General features: G+C 44.6%; 2 protein-coding genes across 3 annotated transcripts in view; one reads left to right on the top strand and one right to left on the bottom strand.

Annotated features, from left to right (window-relative positions):
- Nucleotides 1–18,582, bottom strand: part of ATP6V1E2 (ATPase H+ transporting V1 subunit E2) — a 143,960-nt gene that overhangs the window by 81,237 nt on the left and 44,141 nt on the right. The window lies entirely within an intron of this gene.
- On the top strand, nucleotides 9,317–17,583 carry TMEM247 (transmembrane protein 247). Its single transcript, XM_067006917.1, is given in 4 exon segments — nucleotides 9,317–9,433; nucleotides 10,148–10,477; nucleotides 13,268–13,443; nucleotides 17,511–17,583. Coding segments are annotated over 4 exon segments (696 nt in total).

The raw sequence follows: 18,582 nt of genomic DNA, 5'->3' as shown, positions 1-18,582 counted from the left end.
TTCTTCCCTCTTTGCTTCCTGGGGCGCAAGGAGAGGGGATTAAGTGCGCCGCTTAAAGGAGCTCCAGAGACGGGCGCGGAGCTGCCGAAGAGACAAGAGACTTTTTCTTGCCTCTTTGTTTCCTGGGGCGCGAGGAGAGGGGCTTAAGCGCGCTTCATTAAGGAGCTCCAGAGACGGGCACGAGCCACGGCTGTCGGCGTGGACCCCAGAGACGGGCGTGGGATGCTAGGGCTGCTGCTGCCGCCTCCAAGAAGCCTGTGTGCGAGCACAGGTCGCTCTCCATACCTCCCCTCCCAGGAGCCTGTGCAGCCCGCCACTGCCGGGGTCCCGGGATCCAGGGACAGCTTCCCCGGGAGAACGCACGGCGTGCCTCGGGCTGGTGCAGTGTCATGCAGGCCTCTGCTGCCGCAGGCTCACACCGCATCCATGCCCCTCCCTCCCCCCGGCCTGAGTGAGCCAGAGCCCCGGAATCAGCGGCTCCTTTAACCCCCGTCCTGTCTGAGCAAAGAGCAGACGCCCTCGGATGACCTATGCGCAGAGGCGGGGCCAAGTCCAAAACTGAACCCCAGGAGCTGTGGGAACAAAGAGGAGAGGGAGAGGTCTCTCCCAGCAGCCTCAGAAGCAGCGGGTTAAAGCTCCACAATCAGCTTGAAGTGCCCTGCATCTGTGGAATACCTGAATAGACAGCGAATCATCCCAAGTTGAGGAGGTGGGCACAAGATATATTATTATTTTCCCCTTTTTTTCTTTATGTGAGTGTGTATGTGTGTGCTGCTGTGTGAGATTTTGGCTGTATAGCTTTGCTTTCACCTGTCCTAGGGTTCTGGCCGTCCTGGTTTTTTTTTTTTATTATAAAATTTTTCTTCTTAATAATTATTCTTTATTTTAATAACTTTATTTTATCCTACTTTATTTTATCTTCTTTCTTTCTTCCTTTCTTCCTTCCTCCCTTCCTCACTTCCTTCCTTCCTTTCTCCCTTTCTTCCTCGCTTCCTTCCTTTCTTCCTTCTTTCCCTCCTTCCTTCCTTCCTTTCTTGCTTCCTTCCTTCCTTCATTTCTTCCTTCCTTTCTTCCTTCCTTCCTTTCTTGCTTTCTTCCTTCCTTCCTTCATTTCTTCCTTCCTTCCTTCCTTCCTGTCTTGCTTCCTTCCTTCATTTCTTCCTCCCTTCCTTCCTCCCTCCCTTCCTTCAATTCTTCCTTCCTTCCTTCCTTTCTTTCCTTTCTATTTTTTCTCCCTTTTCTTCTGAGCCGTGTGGATTAAAGGCTCTTGGTGCCCCAACCAGGCGTCAGGGCTGTGTCTCTGAGGTGGGAGAACCAACTTCAGGACACTGGTCCACAAGAGACCTCCCAGCCCCACGTAATATCAAATGGCAAAAATCTCCCAGAGATCTCCATCTCAGCACCAAGACCCAGCTTCACTCAACGACCAGCAACCTACAGTGCTGGACACCCTATGCCCAACAAATAGCAAGACAGGACTACAGCCCCATCCATTAGCAGAGAGGCTGCCTAAAATCATAATAAGGCTACCGACATCCCAAAACACACCATCGGATGGTCCACCAGGTCCACCAGGTGGACCTGCCCACCAGAAAGACAAGATCCAGCCTCATCCACCAGAACATAGGCACTAGTCCTCCCAACCAGGAAACCTACTCAACCCACTGAACCAACCTTAGCCACTGGGGACAGACACCCAAAACAACGGGAACTACGAACCTGCAGCCTGCAAAAAGGAGACCCCAAACACAGTAAGCAAAATGAAAAGACAGAAAAACACACAGCAGAAGAAGGAGCAAGGTAAAAACCCACCAGACCTAACAAATGAAGAGGAAATAGGCAGTCTACCTGAAAAAGAATTCAGAATAATGATAGTAAAGATGATCCAAAATCTTGGAAATAGAATAGACAAAATGCAAGAAACATTTAACAAGGACCTAGAAGAAATAAAGAGGAAGCAAGCAACAACGAGCAACACAATAAATGAAATTAAAAATACTCTAGATGGGATCAATAGCAGAATAACTGAGGCAGAAGAACGGATAAGTGACCTGGAAGATAAAATACTGGAAATAACTACAGCAGAGCAGAATAAAGAAAAAAGAATGAAAAGAACTGAGGACAGTCTCAGAGACCTCTGGGACAACATTAAACACACCAACATTCGAATTATAGGGGTCCCAGAAGAAGAAGAGAAAAAGAAAGGGACTGAGAAAATATTTGAAGAGATTATAGTTGAAAACTTCCCTAATATGGGAAAGGAAATAGTCAATCAAGTCCAGGAAGCACAGAGAGTCCCATACAGTATAAATCCAAGGAGAAATACGCCAAGACACATATTAATCAAACTATCAAAAATTAAATACAAAGAAAACATATTAAAAGCAGCAAGGGGGGCTTCCTAGTGGCGCAGTGGTTGAGAGTCCGCCTGCCGATGCAGGGGACACGGGTTCGTGCCCCAATCCGGGAGGATCCCACATGCCGCGGAGCGGCTGGGCCCGTGAGCCATGGCCGCTGGGCCTGCGCGTCCGGAGCCTGTGCTCCACAGTGGGAGAGGCCACAACAGTGAGAGGCCCGCATACCGCAAAAAAAAAAAAAAAAAAAAAAAAAAAAAAATAAAAGCAGCAAGGGAAAGACAACAAATAACACACAAGGGAATCCCCATGAGGTTAACAGCTGATGTTTCAGCAGAAACTCTGCAAGTCAGAAGGGAGTGGCAGGACATATTTAAAGTGATGAAGGAGAAAAACCCACTACCAAGATTACTCTACCCAGCAAGGATCTCATTCAGATTTGATGGAGAAATTAAAACCTTTACAGACAAGCAAAAGCTGAGAGAGTTCAGCACCACCAAACCAGCTTTACAACAAATGCTAAAGGAACTTTTCTAGGCAAGAAACACAAGAGAACGAAAAGACCTACAAGAACAAACCTGAAACAATTAAGTAAATGGTAATAGGAACATACATATCGATAATTACCGTAAATGTAAATGGATTAAATGTTCCTACCAAAAGACACAGACTGGCTGAATGGATACAAAAACAAGACCCATATATATGCTGTCTACAAGAGACCCACTTCAGACCTAGGGACACATACAGATTGAAAGTGAGGGGATGGAAAAAGATATTCCATGCAAATGGAAATCAGAAGAAAGCTGGAGTAGCAATTCTCATATCAGACAAAACAGACTTTAAAATAAAAACTATTACAAGAGACAAAGAAGGACACTACATAATGATCACAGGATCGATCCATGAAGAAGATATAACAATTGTAAATATTTATGCACCCAACATAGGCGCACCTCAATACATAAGGCAAATACTAACAGCCATAAAAGGGGAAATCGACAGTAACACAATCGTAGTACGGGACTTTAACACCCCACTTTCACCAATGGACAGATCATCCAAAATGAAAATAAAGAAGGAAACACAAGCTTTAAATGATACATTACAGAAGATGGACTTAATTGATATTTATAGGACATTCCATCCAAAAACAACAGAATACACATCTTTCTCAAGTGCTCATGGAACATTCTCCAGGATAGATCATATCTTGGGTCACAAATCTAGCCTTGGTAAATTTAAGAAAATTGAAATTGTATCAAGTATCTTTTCTGACCACAATGCTATGAGACTAGATATCAATTACAGGAAAAGATATGTAAAAAATACAAACACATGAAGGCTAAACAATACACTACTTAATAACGAAGTGATCACTGAAGAAATCAAAGAGGAAATCAAAAAGTACTTAGAAACAAATGACAATGGAGACACGATGACCCAAAACCTATGGGATGCAGCAAAAGTAGTTCTAAGAGGAAAGTTTATAGCAATACAATCCTACCTTAAGAAACAGGAAACATCTCGAATAAACAACCTAACTTTGCACCTAAAGCAATTAGAGCAAGAAGAACAAAAATACCCCAAATTTAGCAGAAGGAAAGAAATAATAAAGATCAGATCAGAAATAAATGAAAAAGGAATGAAGGAAACGATAGCAAAGATCAATAAAACTAAAAGCTGGTTCTTTGAGAAGATAAACAAAATGGATAAACCATTAGCCAGACTCATCAAGAAAAAAAGGGAGAAGACTCAAATCAATAGATTTAGAAATGAAAGAGGAGAAGTAACAACTGACACTGCAGAAATACAAAAGATTATTAGAGATTACTACAAACAACTGTATGCCAATAAAATGGACAACCTGGAAGAAATGGACAAATTCTTAGAAATGCACAATCTGCCGAGACTGAACCAGGAAGAAACAGAAAATATGAACAGACCAATCACAAGCACTGAAATTGAAACTGTGATTAAAAATCTTCCAACAAACAAAAGCCCAGGACCAGATGGCTTCACAGGGGAATTCTAACAAACATTTAGAGAAGAGCTAACACCTATCCTTCTCAAACTCTTCCAACAGATAGCAGAGGGAGGAACACTCCCAAACGCATTCTATGAGGCCACCATAACCCTGATAACCAAAACCAGACAAAGACATCACAAAGAAAGAAAACTACAGGCCAATATCACTGATGAACATAGATGCAAAAATCCTCAACAAAATACTAGCAAACAGAATCCAACAGCACATTAAAAAGATCATACACCATGATCAAGTGGGGTTTATCCCAGGAATGCAAGGATTCTTCAATATATGCAAATAAATCAACATGATACACCGTATCAACAAACTGAAGGAGAAAAACCATATGATCATCTCAAAAGATGCAGAGAAAGCTTTTGACAAAATTCAACACCCATTTATGATAAAAACACTGCAGAAAGTAGGCATAGAGGGAACTTTCCTCAACATAATAAAGGCCATATGTGACAAACCCACAGTCAGCATCGTTCTCAATGGTGAAAAACTGAAACCATTTCCACTAAGGTCAGGAACAAGACAAGACTGCCCACTCTCACCACTCGTATTCAACATAGTTTTGGAAGTTCTAGCCACAGCAATCAAAGAAAAAGAAATAAAAGGAATCCAAATCGGAAAAGAAGAAGTAAAGCTGTCACTGTTTCCAGATGACATGATACTATACATAGAGAATCCTAAGGATGCTACCAGAAAACTACTAGAGCTAATCAATGAATTTGGTAATGTAGCAGCATACAAAATTAATGCACAGAAATCTCTGGCATTCTTATACACTAATGATGAAAAATCTGAAAATGAAATTAAGAAAACACTCCCATTTACCATTGCAACAAAAAGAATAAAATATCTAGGAATAAACCTACCTAAGGAGACAAAAGACCTGTATGCAGAAAACTATAAGACACTGATGAAAGAAATTAAAGATGATACAAATAGGTGGAGAAATATACCATGTTCTTGGATTGGAAGAATCAACACTGTGAAAATGACTCTATGACCCAAAGCAATCTACAGATTCAATGCAATCCCTATCAAACTACCACTGGCATTTTTTACAGAACTAGAACAAAAAATTTCACAATTTATATGGAAACACAAAAGACCCCGAATAGCCAAAGCAATCTTGAGAATGAAAAATGGAGCTGGAGGAATCAGGCTCCCTGACTTCAGACTATACTACAAAGCTACAGTAATCAAGACAGTATGGTACTGGCACAAAAACAGAAATATAGATCAATGGAACAGAATAGAAAGCCCAGAGATAAATCCACACATATATGGTCACCTTATCTTTGATAAAGGAGGGAAGGATATACAGTGGAGAAAAGACAGCCTCTTCAATAAGTGGTGCTGGGAAAACTGGACAGCTACATGTAAAAGTATGAAATTAGAACACTCCCTAACACCATACACAAAAATAAACTCAAAATGGGTTAAAGACCTACATGTAAGGCCAGACACTATCAAACTCTTAGAGGAAAACATAGGCAGAACACTCTATGACATAAATCACAGCAAGATCCTTTTTGACCCACCTCCTAGAGAAATGGAAATAAAAACAAAAATAAACAAATAGGACCTAATGAAACTTAAAAGCTTTTGCACAGCAAAGGATACCACAAACCAGACCAAAACACAACCCTCAGAATGGGAGAAAATAGTTGCAAATGAAGCAACTGACAAAGGATTAATCTCCAAAATTTATAAGCAACTCATGCAGCTCAATAACAAAAAGCAAACAACCCAATCCAAAAATGGGCAGAAGACCTAAATAGACATTTCTCCAAAGAAGATATATAGATTGCCAACAAACACATGAAAGAATGCTCAACACCATTAATCATTAGAGAAATGGAAATCAAAACTACAATCAGATATCATCTCACACCGGTCAGAATGGCCATCATCAAAAACTCTAGAAACAATAAATGCTGGAGAGGGTGTGGAGAAAAGGGAACACTCTTGCACTGCTGGTGGGAATGTAAATTGATACAGCCACTATGGAGAACAGTATGGAGGTTCCTCAAAAAACTACAAATAGAACTACCATATGACCCAAGAATCCCACTACTGGGCATATACCCTGAGAAAACCATAATTCAAAAAGAGTCATGTACCAAAATGTTCATTGCAGCTCTATTTACAATAGCCAGGACATGGAAGCAACCTAAGTGTCCATCAACAGATGAATGGATGAAGAAGATGTGGCACATATATACAATGGAATATTACTCAGCCATAAAAAGAAATGAAACTGAGTTATTTGTAATGAGGTGGATAGACCTGGAGTCTGTCATACAGAGTGAAGTAAGTCAGAAGGAGAAAAACAAATACCGTATGCTAACACATACATATGGAATCTAAGGGAAAAAATGTCATTAAGAGACTAGGGGTAAGATGAGAATAAAACACAGACCTACTGGAGTATGGATGTGAGGATATGGGGAAGGGGAAGGGTAAGCTGTGACAAAGTGAGAGAGTGGCATGGACATATATACACTACCAAATGTAAAATAGATAGCTAGTGGGGAAGCAGCCGCATAGCACAGGGAGATCAGCTCAGTGCTTTGTGACCACCTAGAGGGGTGGGATAAGGAGGGTGGGAGGGAGGGAGACACAAGAGGGAAGAGAGATGGGAACATATGTATATGTATAACTGATTCACTTTGTTGAAAAGCAGAAACTAACACACCATTGTAAAACAGTTATACTACAATAAAGATGTTTAAAAAAAAAGTGAGTGTCAAGGTGGGTGAAGCTTTCCTCCTTATCCTTAGCAGTCAAAAAGAAAAGAAAAAAAAAATGAAGTCAAAAAATAGGGACTGATATTTCATAAATTGCCCAAACTGGCAAATAGCAACAGTCACGGATTGTGAGAGTTTAAATTTTATTAAATGAGTGTATTTCAGCTGTCACTGTGTGTACATTATTGAACATCTTTCTATTGTAAATAGCAAAAAGCAATTTAAGAATTTAAAGCTAGTTGGGGAGGAAAACAAAAGCAGATCTCTCAGTCAAGGTGCATTTATGGATAAGTAGTGTCTGAATTTCCCAAGTGAGGATACATCTCTTTAGATGAAATGGCATCCTGGCATTCAGCTCAAGAAAAAGTAATTAGAAATTGCTTAGAGAGTTTATATAAAGGAAGTGAAATTATTACAGAAAAAATAAATGATAATTTTTACCTTAAAAAAAAAAAAAGAACTGAGATCCTGCAAGCCATGTGGCGTGGCCAAAAAGAAAAAAAAAAAAAAAAGATTTGCAAGAATGTAGATCTTGAGGACTTTCTTCTCTCCAGTGACGAAGCTCCTTGTAATAATGATGATGATGGTTTCATTTGCTTAGTCCCTGTAGAGGCAGATACTATGCAAAGACACTATCTTAGTTTCCCATCAGTGCTGCAGTGCAGGGGAGTGGCCAGATCTTTATCCCCATTTACAAATGAGTACACTGAGCAGCAAAAAGGTAAAATAACTTTCCCTTGGACACACAGCTAGAGAGAGTAGCAAAGCTAGAATTCAAATGCAGCCTTTTCTCTTTCCATATGCAACCTTGTCTCCAACTACCAAAGATGTTTTTTGTCATTTCCACAAAACTGAAGTCAATAAAGTATATTCCCCAGCCCCCAATCTCTTTACTGGTCCCATTCAATCCATTCAATGAATAATTGAGGTTGTATGAGTTTGCTAGGGCTGCCATAGCCAAGTACCATAGACTGGGTGGCTTAAACAACAGTTTATTTTCTCACAGTTCTGGAGGCTAGATGTCCAAGATGAAGGTGTCAGCAGGGTTGGTTCCATCTGAAGGCTGTAAGGGAAGGATCTGTCCCAGGCCTATGATGATTAAGTTTCTGTGTCAACTTGACTAGGCCCTGGGATGCCCAAATATCTGGTTAGACATTATTTCTGAGTATGTCTGTGAAGATGCTTCTGAAAGAGATTAGCATTTGAATTGGTGGACTGAATAAAGCAGATTGCCCTATCCAGTGTGAATGGGCATATCATCTCATCCTTTGAGGGCCTGAATGGAGTAAAAAGCTGGAGGAAGGCTGAACTGATTTTCTCTGTCTGTCTGAGCTGAGATCTTGGCCTTCTCCTGGCCTTGGACTGGGACTTATACCAGCAGCAGTCCTGGTTATTAGGCCTTCAGACTCAGGCTGGAATTAATGCCACCAGCTTTCATGAGTCTCCCACTTGCAGACAGCAGATGGTGCCACTTCTCGGCCTCCATAATCACATGAGCCCGTTTTTTATAAGTTCTATTTGAATTTATAAGGCTGGGCTCCTATTGGTTTTCTGGAGAACACTAATACAAGCCCTGTCTCCTTGGTCTTTTCGATGGCCATCTTCTCCCATCTTCACATCATCTCCTTCTGTGCATGTCTGTGTCCAAATTTCCTCTTCTAAGGACATCAGTCATATTGGATTATGACCCACCCTAATGACCTTATTTTAACTTAATCACCTCTGTAAAGACCCTATCTCTAAATAAAGTCACGTTCTAAGGTCCTGGGGGTTAGGACTCCAACAAAATGAATGTGTGGGCTGAGGGCACATAATTCAGCCCATAACAGGGTTTGTGGAGCTAATCGTGACTCATCTCAATACAGGCTGCATTTAAAAGAGGAACTCAAGAGAACAGATTTCAAATGATGGAATTTTGGATTTCAAGTGGTGGAATTCTAGTTTTCACAGCAGTCCCCAGGGGTGGCAAAGGCCCATCCTATAGTTCTTAATAATGGCACCTCAAAGGTATCACACCCTCTGCCAAAGGGGCCTTAGCAACTGGTGGAATGTAGGTTATTATGAGGACAGGGGACTGTGATGGTGGCTGGGCTGTGGAATCTTGTGAGGCCAAATGTTAATGCCTCAAAAGATGTCCTTTGGCCCCAACGGGCAGTATTGTGGTTTTCTGGATGGCGACAGAGGACCGGGAGATGATGGAAGGCCGGGGGGCAGGAGAAAGCTGCTCAACCTTCCCCAAGATGGTGCCTGATGACCCCATGTCCGAAGGGAAGTCAAGGGCTTCTTTGGTAAGGAGGATGCCTCTTCTCACTGCCCCAGCCTGTCCCAGCAGGGGGAGGAAGAGCATAAGGGGGACACCACAAGATAGGAGCTGAGTGCTGTTAGATTCCAGAGAACTGCTAAGAAGAGTAGGAGATGTGCACCCTATCCCCACACTGGCACCCAGCTGTAACCAGAGACCAGGTAGCCCTTCGTAAGATTGTCAAGTCACTTGAAGCTGGCTTTGGTCTCCCCCATCTAGCCCTCCATGTGGGGCCCTTTCCTCCTCCTGCAGATGGGACCAAGCTTCCCCATAACCCTATCGTTGGTTCCCATATACTGAGGTTCTCTCAATGCAGACCTTGGGTTTCTTCCTCCCTCTGTGGCCCCCAGAGGACTGGATGTCTAATTGGCCTCAAAGTAGCGTGGGAGGTGGGAAAGTTACCTCCAGTAGTGATCTGAAGATCATGAGGAAAACGGACTTCTACTCAACCCTCCCAAAGGCCCCACTTGCAACTTTAGGGCGCCATTCTCCTGTGTCCGTTTGCCCTCTCCTCCTTCTTAACTCTCAGGTCCTGATAGCTCCGTTGAAGTTTCTCGGAAGAACTCAGTCTAGATGTTTACAATTCACACCATTTTCAAGCAACCCAGTGCACTGTGCCTGGGGCTGCAGGAGCGTGGTGGGGTAGGGGGTGGGCAGCCCCATGCTAACTCCTCCCGACCCCCCACTTTCCCCTTCCCAGGCCCAGGAGGCAGAGTCCCCCAAGCCAGACTCATCCTACGGCTAACTTGAGGAGATGGAAACTTGTGAGGACAGAGGCTGCCCGGGGCCACCTAAGTCACTGTTCTCCAAGGCCGGTCCCGCCACCACCAAGGGCCAGGCGGGCGATGGGCCTGAATGCGCAGAGCTGCCCCTGGCCCCAGCCGCAGCGGCCCCCAGGGATCCCAGGGCCCCAGCGAAATGAAATGACGGGATGGAGCTGGAGAAGGTGCGCATGGAGTTCGAGCTCAAGCAGCTCAAGTACACACAGGAGGGGACCGAGTGGCTGCGGCAGCACGCGACGCCCCGCCTGGTAGGTGACAGGTCCCAACCGGAGGCAAAGGGTGCGGGGAGACTAGGGGTGAGGGGAGCCTGTCCCTGGCCTGCACGGGGAGCCCACCTTACCTGCTTCTCAGCTGTTCCCCACCCTACGCCCACCGGCCCACTGCATTAGAGCTTCCATGTTAAGCCGAGATCCAGCTCTTCAAGGATCAACCATCCCCAGGGGGACCCGGAAGCCACCTTGTCCACTTGCCTGTCCATGGCTTTCCTCCTCAGGGAAAACTCTTCAATATTTCCTCTGTGTCTGGATTTTCACCGCTCTCCACTCCTCTCTGCGTCTCTTAAAATGGGACGCCTGGGCCTAGACCCAGAAATCCCACTGCAGTCTGGCTAGTGGATTTTGATAGAACCATCCCCTGCTCCCCTGATCAGGGCTGCATGTGTTCTGTTGGATCACACTGCATTGCTGTGTGATGGAAGATGTCTAAAACTTTATGTTTAGACATAAAGGTTTTTTTTAAGTCTAAAACTTAGACATATTTTGGCAAGAAATGAACCACTCTCCCCTAATCTAAGTGGGGATGAGAAAGCCTGCTTGTGATTAAATGGGATGGGAAATGCTTAGCACTCTGGCTGGGCCATCGTAAGCACTAAATAATGAAAGATGTTATTGTTTAAAGCAATGCTGTCTGGGCTTTAAAATCAGACAGTCCTGGGTTAAAATCCTGGCTCTATCACATATAAATTGTGTGACACCGGGCAAGTTACTGATCCTCTTTGGGCCTTGGTCTGCTCATCTGTAAGGTAATACCTACCTCATAGGGTTGTTGTGAGGATTAAATGAAAGAATGCGTGTGAGGCACTTTGCAGTGAGCCTGGCACATCGAGGTAAGCACTCACTGTTAGCTATTACCATTTTTATGTACTCATGCAATTCACTTCTTGACACAAATGCAACAACTTACGTTCATCACTTCTCAGTTTTATCAGGATGTAATGTATTAGCTATGCTTCCCAGCTCTGAGTCATCCTCAGTTCTGAGAAACTTGCCTTCTGGCTTTATCCAAGTCATTGCTTTAATTGTTGAGGAGGATATGACCTAAAGTAAATACCACTAAAAGATCTCCCTACAGGTTAGCAATGTTCCATTAATCAGCACCCTTAAGTTACATTATCTCCAGCTCACATTTCTCTACCTTGTCCAGAAAACTGTACTGAGACACACTGTCAAATGGTTTCCCAGAATTAAGATATTACACTATAGCATTTCCCCAATTGACTGGTCCATTTTTTTAAAGAAAATTAGGTTGGTTTTGCATGATTTGTTCTCAATGAACACATGCTGGCTTCTTAACAATTATCTTTTGTTTTTCTTGCTCACAAAATACCTGCTTTTTAGTTTGAAAATCTTTCTCCTTGCTGGAGGAGATGGAAATCCTTGGTGTATAGTCCTATCTGCTCTCTGTCTTCTGCTTTAAAATAAAAAAGACCATTGAAAGTGTTTTGAAAAGTCTAAAAGGTTTCACAAATGCACAATTTGTTATCAAAATCACAAATATCAGCCATTAGCAAGTAGACCACAAACAATGGCAGAAAGTCCATGGAACCAGAGCCACACCAGGTCTGCAGAAAAACACAAGATCTGTCCAGCCCTCCAGTCCCACCAGAACACTGGGTTTCTTCCTCTGGTCTTCCATCTTCCTTACTATTCATTTTAGAGGTGGCATCACTGGAGTCATTTCCTGCCCCCTCAGTTTTATTTAGTTACCCTCACATTTTACATAGTTGGTTCAACAACAGTATGTCCCAAACCCCAGTCTTTAACAATAGTTTACAGAAGTGTTTCACTTCCTGTGCATTTACTTGGAGAGTTGACTTAATTTTTAAGCCTCCCACCTCTTTTTCTGGGTGGGTGGGTAGATAATTGTCATTGTATTGAAAAATATCTCTATGAATATGTTTCTAGTGAATTTAGGGCATCACAGTCCCTGCCATATGCCTGCTTACAAAAAATGTGGCATGAGTTGAAAAGATATTTTAAAGAATGAACCATGGGTGATGCCTTCTTAACTATAGATCAAAATAGTTATATCAGCTTTTACTCTAGTTATATGTTGATGCTTTCTACAGTTAAAATGGGGGTCTGTTCAACTTTAATTATATAGATTCTGGAAAAGAGCAACACACAGGCAGAATCAGCCAGACAGCTCAAGCTGCCTTCCCCCACACCCAAAACCCTAAGAGTTTAGGGAGGCCCCATCACCTGTCTCTTACTACCTGTCCGCAGGAGAGACCACACCCTGGGCTGCAGGACCACAGCATGACCTTATGTGACATGCACTAGGGCCCAGAGAGTCAGACACAGTTGTTTGTGCCCAAGGTACCCCCTTCTTATTGTGCCACCATCCAGAAAACAAGGTGGAGTATCTGGGGACACTGTCCAGAGAACACGCCCAAGACCTGGCGTCCAGATGTGGGGATCTCGAGTAGGAAAGAGACTGCCCACATGTGGGCTCAGAGCCTGCATGGAGTGTACCAAGAAAGGAAGGGGGCAGCCTGACTCAGGAGGGCTAAGACCAGGCTCAAGAAGTGAAAACATGAGTCCCCTCTGTGCCTGTGACGTTGCCTGGAATTTTCATTCTTGTCCTCACTCTTCCTCATCATCATCTTGTGAGGTGGGCACGATTACCCTCACTTTAGGTGAGGAAGACAGCCTGCCCGAGGTCACATTCAGGAAGGGACAAGAGCAGGATCAAAGCCCAGGTCTGCCTGGTACCCAAGCCCTGGTTTTGCCATTTTTACTCTCTTCTTTCCCCCACAGTTCTCGGGAGGCCTGCAGGACCTCCTGCTCCGCCAGAACCAATTCGCCATGTTCCTGTACTGCTTCATCTTCATACACATAATCTGTGTCACCAAGGAGATGATCTTCTTTCTCCTCCCCAAGCACTACCTGTTCTGCATCGAGGCCATTTTGCTCTGTTTGATTAAAACTTTATGGTCATACTTCCAAGTGCCTTCGCTCTCTCCATCACTGGGCACCTCCTTCCCTCACCTGTGCCTCCCTCCCATAAGAACCTGCCGTTAGGAAAGGTTTGCTGTCAACCATTTACACCTTAGTGCGGAGAAACACGTTCAGGCCCTGTATTAAGCCTGAGTTCCCACTGTGGATGAAGATGCTTTATTGCCCAAGAGGAGAATTTCAGAAGGTAGCAGGCCAGGGAAGTGTCTATAGGGAGAAGGGTTTAGAAAGCCTTTCCAGAATCACAGAAATCATACCATGACCAGGCTGACTTGGGATCCACCACATCTACTCAGATAGATCTTCCCTGAGGTGTAGGGAGCTGTGGTAGGCTTTTGAGGGTAGGCCCCCACCCAAAGACGTCCACATCCCTGTGAATATGTTACCTTACATGGTAAAAGAGACTTTGAGATTAAATTAAGGGCCTTGAAATGAAGGGATGATCCTGGACTATCCAGATGAGCACAATGTAATCATAAGGGTCCTTATAAGAGGGAGGCAGGAGGGTAAGAGGCAGAGAAGGAGACGTGGCCATGGGAGCAGAGGGTAGAGTGATGCAGGACCACGAGCCAAGGAATGCAGGCAGCCTACAGAAGTTAGAAAAGGCAAGAAAATGGGTTCTTTCCTAGAGCCACCAGAAGGAATGCAGCCCTGCCAAACCCATTTTAAACATGTGACCTCCAGAACTGTAAGAGAATAAATCTGAGTTGTTTTAAGCCACTACATTTGTCATAATTTATTGCAGCACCAACACTAATACAGGAAACTAACACAGGAGCCAAGGTTCCTCAAGCTCTTTCCAGCTCCACAGACATGTCAAGATGGCATCACCAAGGCACTGGCAAGGGTCCATCTAGCCCTGGGCCTGAGCAGGACTGTACACAGTCCACCATGCATGCTTGGAGCCTGCCCTCAGCAACATGCAATTCAAGAGGAGAGATGCTGAAGCTCCAGAAAACCCAGGACAGGCCTATCAGATATCCTGATCACTGAGCAGCACATGCCTGGGTGAGGTGGGGGCAAAATCTGGGCATACTCCTAGGGGCACTGGTAAGGAGGCATTGATTGATTAGGCGCAGTCAGCGATGCTGCTCCAGTGGAAAAATAGGAGAAAAAAAAATACTAAACAGGCCACACGCCCAACCCTCAATTCACATACACACACATACACACATACACACACACACACACACACACACACACACAGATACATAGCAAATAGTTGTCTACGGTAGAGATATATACACAACAACAGGCAGCAACAACCAAAAGGAACAGACTTTGGGCACTAGGGGACTCACAGGAGGCACAGAAGTGGCCCAGTGTAACAAGGGAAAGGAGTTCAATTCCCCCATCCTCTACACACATATGCGCGCACACACACACACACACACACACAAACACACACACACACACAGCAGGTTGTCAGCTGCCCCCACCTCGCCAGCCCTGCCCAGGAATGATGGCCAGCACGGGAGACTTTAAGGATAATGCAGTAAACTGAATGGACACAGCTTTGCAATCAATCAAGTCTTTTTTGACCCTTCCTCTTCCTGGACATAAGGCTCTGCTTTAAGAGGAACAAAAGAATACGTTTCTGTCTTGCTGGGCTCTCTGAGTGATGCAGAGTGAAAAGACATGAAAAGAGAAGACTGCCGCAGGATTCACCGTCAGTACACATTATCATGCTGTTTCAGTCCACGGTGACTTCTCATTTTCCACCCAGTTCAATGCATTCATTCCCATTTATAGCTGCGCTTGACAGGTATTTACTTGGAAGTAATAAAACTGTCATTTCTCATTAAACTTTCAATGGCAGAATTTTTTTGTTATGGGTCACTTCTCTCAATCTAATTTGATCTGGGTTTCTGGGGTGAGATTGAGGCAAAAGAAGGAGGAGATCAAGATATCAAAAAGATTAAGGCCCAGATGTTTAATTCACTAGAAAAAACAGAATTCGGAGTTTGTTTATAAAAAAACAAAAAAACAAAAAAACTGCTATAAGGCCATTCAATTCATCATCCTGTTGCCATGTAAAACTGGACTTAAATACACCCATTTTCCTTACAAAACTTCAGAGAAAGATTAGTAAACTCCTTTCAGTTAAGTTAGCATGTCTTCTCACCCCCTTAGCAATGGCCATGAAATCCCCCCTCTATCCTTACTTTCTACTCTGATAGAAGACTGAAGCCAGTAGCCGAAGATCTACCCTAAGCAAAAATGAAAACAGCTCATGGTCACTCCCCAAACTTGATACAGACCTCACCGTTCAAATGCAACACAGAAAATCAGAAGGAAGGGAGAGACAAAAGTGGAGAGAGATACAAAGGATAGAAAAAAGGCACAGCCTAGGGATACCAAGCAGGCAACAAGTCAACATACAAGCCCTTCTGGAGCACCTCCAATGTGCCAGGCACTTGACTACATGCTTTATGGAGGCCTGGGAAGCAGACATGTACATTATCCCCATTTCACAGACAAGGATACTGAGGCTCAGAGAGGTTAAGTGATGTACCCAAGATCATCTTAGATCTCAAGTCTGACTCCAAAGTGATCTTTCTGTATTTTCACACTCCCAAAATCCTGCCTTGGAGGATCTCACAGCCTTGCTGAGGAGACGCAGCTAATACACACTAAAGTATAAAGAAACTAGCAGGCACATAGACCTCAGAGATGAAGGAGATTAAAGGAGAGGTCCCTGGAGCCCAGGGTGATAGGAAGTCTTCTCGAAAGATCAGCCCACAAGGGCAGGTAAGCCTGGGACAGGTAGAAAGGAGTAGCGAGAACTCATGTGAATTAAGATCAGGGTGGGAGTGTATAATCTATACTCAAAGAAGGAGCAGGCACATCCTTGCTCCAGTGAATGGTAACAGGCCTGGAAAACTGATTTGGAGCCAAATTTTATAGTCCTGAATATTGACCTGAGGAATATGACTTAGTCCCTTGGGAAACAAGGAATTCCCTGAAGATCGTAGAGTGAGATAGTGACCCTCCCCCGAAAAAGAGGAGAAATCCTCCCCCCTACCCTCTGCTGGGGTCCATGTTCTTGCTTTGACCTTCTCTTCCCATTTCCAATCCAGGAACATTCTCTCTAAGGTCCCAGTGTGAAGACTGCATTTAGCTGTAAAAGAAACCCAGCCACAGTGGCTTAACCAAATAGAGGTTTACGTGTCTCACATACTAAGAAGTCCCAGGTTGGGCAGTCCGTGATGGTGAAACTTCTCAAGGAAGTCATAGAGAACTCAGTCATAGAGGATCCTTTTTTTTGTTCTACCATCCTTAGCATATGGCTTTTATCCTCCTCACTCCATGGCTTGTAGCCTTATAATCTCAAGATGGCTGCTATAGCTCCAGGTATCAACTCCAGGTCAGCAGAGGGGGAAAAGAAACGGGGCCATCTTTTTTAAAAGCTTTCCAGAAAGATCCACCTAGAGACTTCTGCTTACATCTCATTGGTCAGACTGGTCATGTTGCTGCTCCTAGCTTCAGGACATATATGAGGTGTGGTAAGGTTTTGGCCTGGACGGTGTTGCAGCCTTGAACAAAATTAAGATTCTGATAATATGGTGGGGGGAGGGGAGGGGAGGGGTGGATACTGAATAAGCAAATAACTGTTGTCTACCGTACCTTGCTGCTTTCTTAAGCCCAGCTCCCACTCCCTGCCCCAGTGTCATGGTCCAGGTTGAGACAACTGGGTAGGGCACAGCTGTAGCCAAGCTGGGCCTGGCCCACAGCCACACTTCTGTCTTAAGGCCTGGCTCACATACCACAGCAGGAAGGTCATGGTTTTCTCAGGATACACAACTGGAACAGCTCTGCCTTCATCCTCCTGACCTCTGCCTGAGGCCCCAGTATCTTACACAACCAGGGCCACAGCCTTGCCTGGTGACTTAGAAGGGCACACCCGCTGGTTGCCCTCAGCAAAGTTGCAGGAGGAGGTGAGTCTGCCCTGAGAGTCCCTCCCCTTCCTGAGTCCCAGATCCCACAGAACAGAGCCCAGTGCCCCCCCCCCCGCCCAGTGTCTGTCCTGTCCTCCCACTCACAGCGTGATGCGGAAGACAGAGTGTAACAGATCCTACACGTTACACTCAGCTTCAGCCCAAGCAATTAAGCACTAATAGTGAACTTTCAGGAAGGCTTAGGAGGAGAAAGCTAGAAGAATCTTTCCTGCTCCCCAAATGGAATCACATAGGTTGCAACCCTGAGCCCAGGGACAGGGCTAGAGTCCTGGAGGTGCTAGGATCTGCAGGAGGGAAGGGGAGCAGGCTTGGTTTCCAAGGCCACTTCCCTGCCAGATCTGTTTCTAATCCCACTTTAGGAGGTGATTGCAAGCAAGCTGGTTAAGCTTTCTAGGATTTATTTGGGTGACCTGAAAATTATCTGGACTCTAACTCAGTTTTTTTTTTTCTTTTAAAGGTGGGGAATGGGGAGAATGGAACCAAAGAGCCTAGGGTCTGATTTCAGAAATTCCTATCTAACTGATCTGGGATGGTGTCCGGGGAGCACCTGAAGAGTGTCCCAGTTGATTGTAACGTTCAGCTTCATTACAAAACCTAAATCCTTGCTACTCTACACATGATCTGAGGACCAGCAGCCCCAGGCATCTTAGAAATGCAGCATCTCTGGCCCCACCCTGGACCCACTGATCGTTTGCATTTTTGACAATATCCCCAATGACTTTTGTGCACCTGAAAGTCTGTAAAGCACTGCTCTAGGTGATGTGACTCAATTCAACCTTTGTTGTGAAGACACTGCTTTTGGACTGGAGGGTCTTCGGGGGTGGGAGGGTACTACGTGGAGGCAAGATAGGAAGGAGTGGAGAGAGGATTACTGAGCGTGTAGCCCCCACCAGTGCTGTGGGAGCCTCCATCACAGCTGGCAGGCGCAGGTTGGATGGCAGTGCATCCGCCCCTCCTCCCTCCGTGCTCTTTACCAGTCCTTTTTCTGGGCTTCTGAGCAACCAAACGATTTCTCCCAGCACTCTGTGATTCACCAGAAACTTCCGGAATCCCCCCAGGCCTATCTCTGCCTCTGTCCCTTTTATGCTCTAGTTCCGTCGTGTGCAGCTTGGGGGAAAAAAAATCTCGCTAATATACATTCATTCATTATTTAAAGGT

This window comes from Kogia breviceps, chromosome 11, assembly GCF_026419965.1.
Source record: "Kogia breviceps isolate mKogBre1 chromosome 11, mKogBre1 haplotype 1, whole genome shotgun sequence".
Taxonomy (NCBI): Eukaryota; Metazoa; Chordata; class Mammalia; order Artiodactyla; family Physeteridae; genus Kogia; species Kogia breviceps.
The sequence above is the reverse complement of the archived record's forward strand: the minus strand, read 5'-3'. Positions and strand labels throughout refer to the sequence as shown.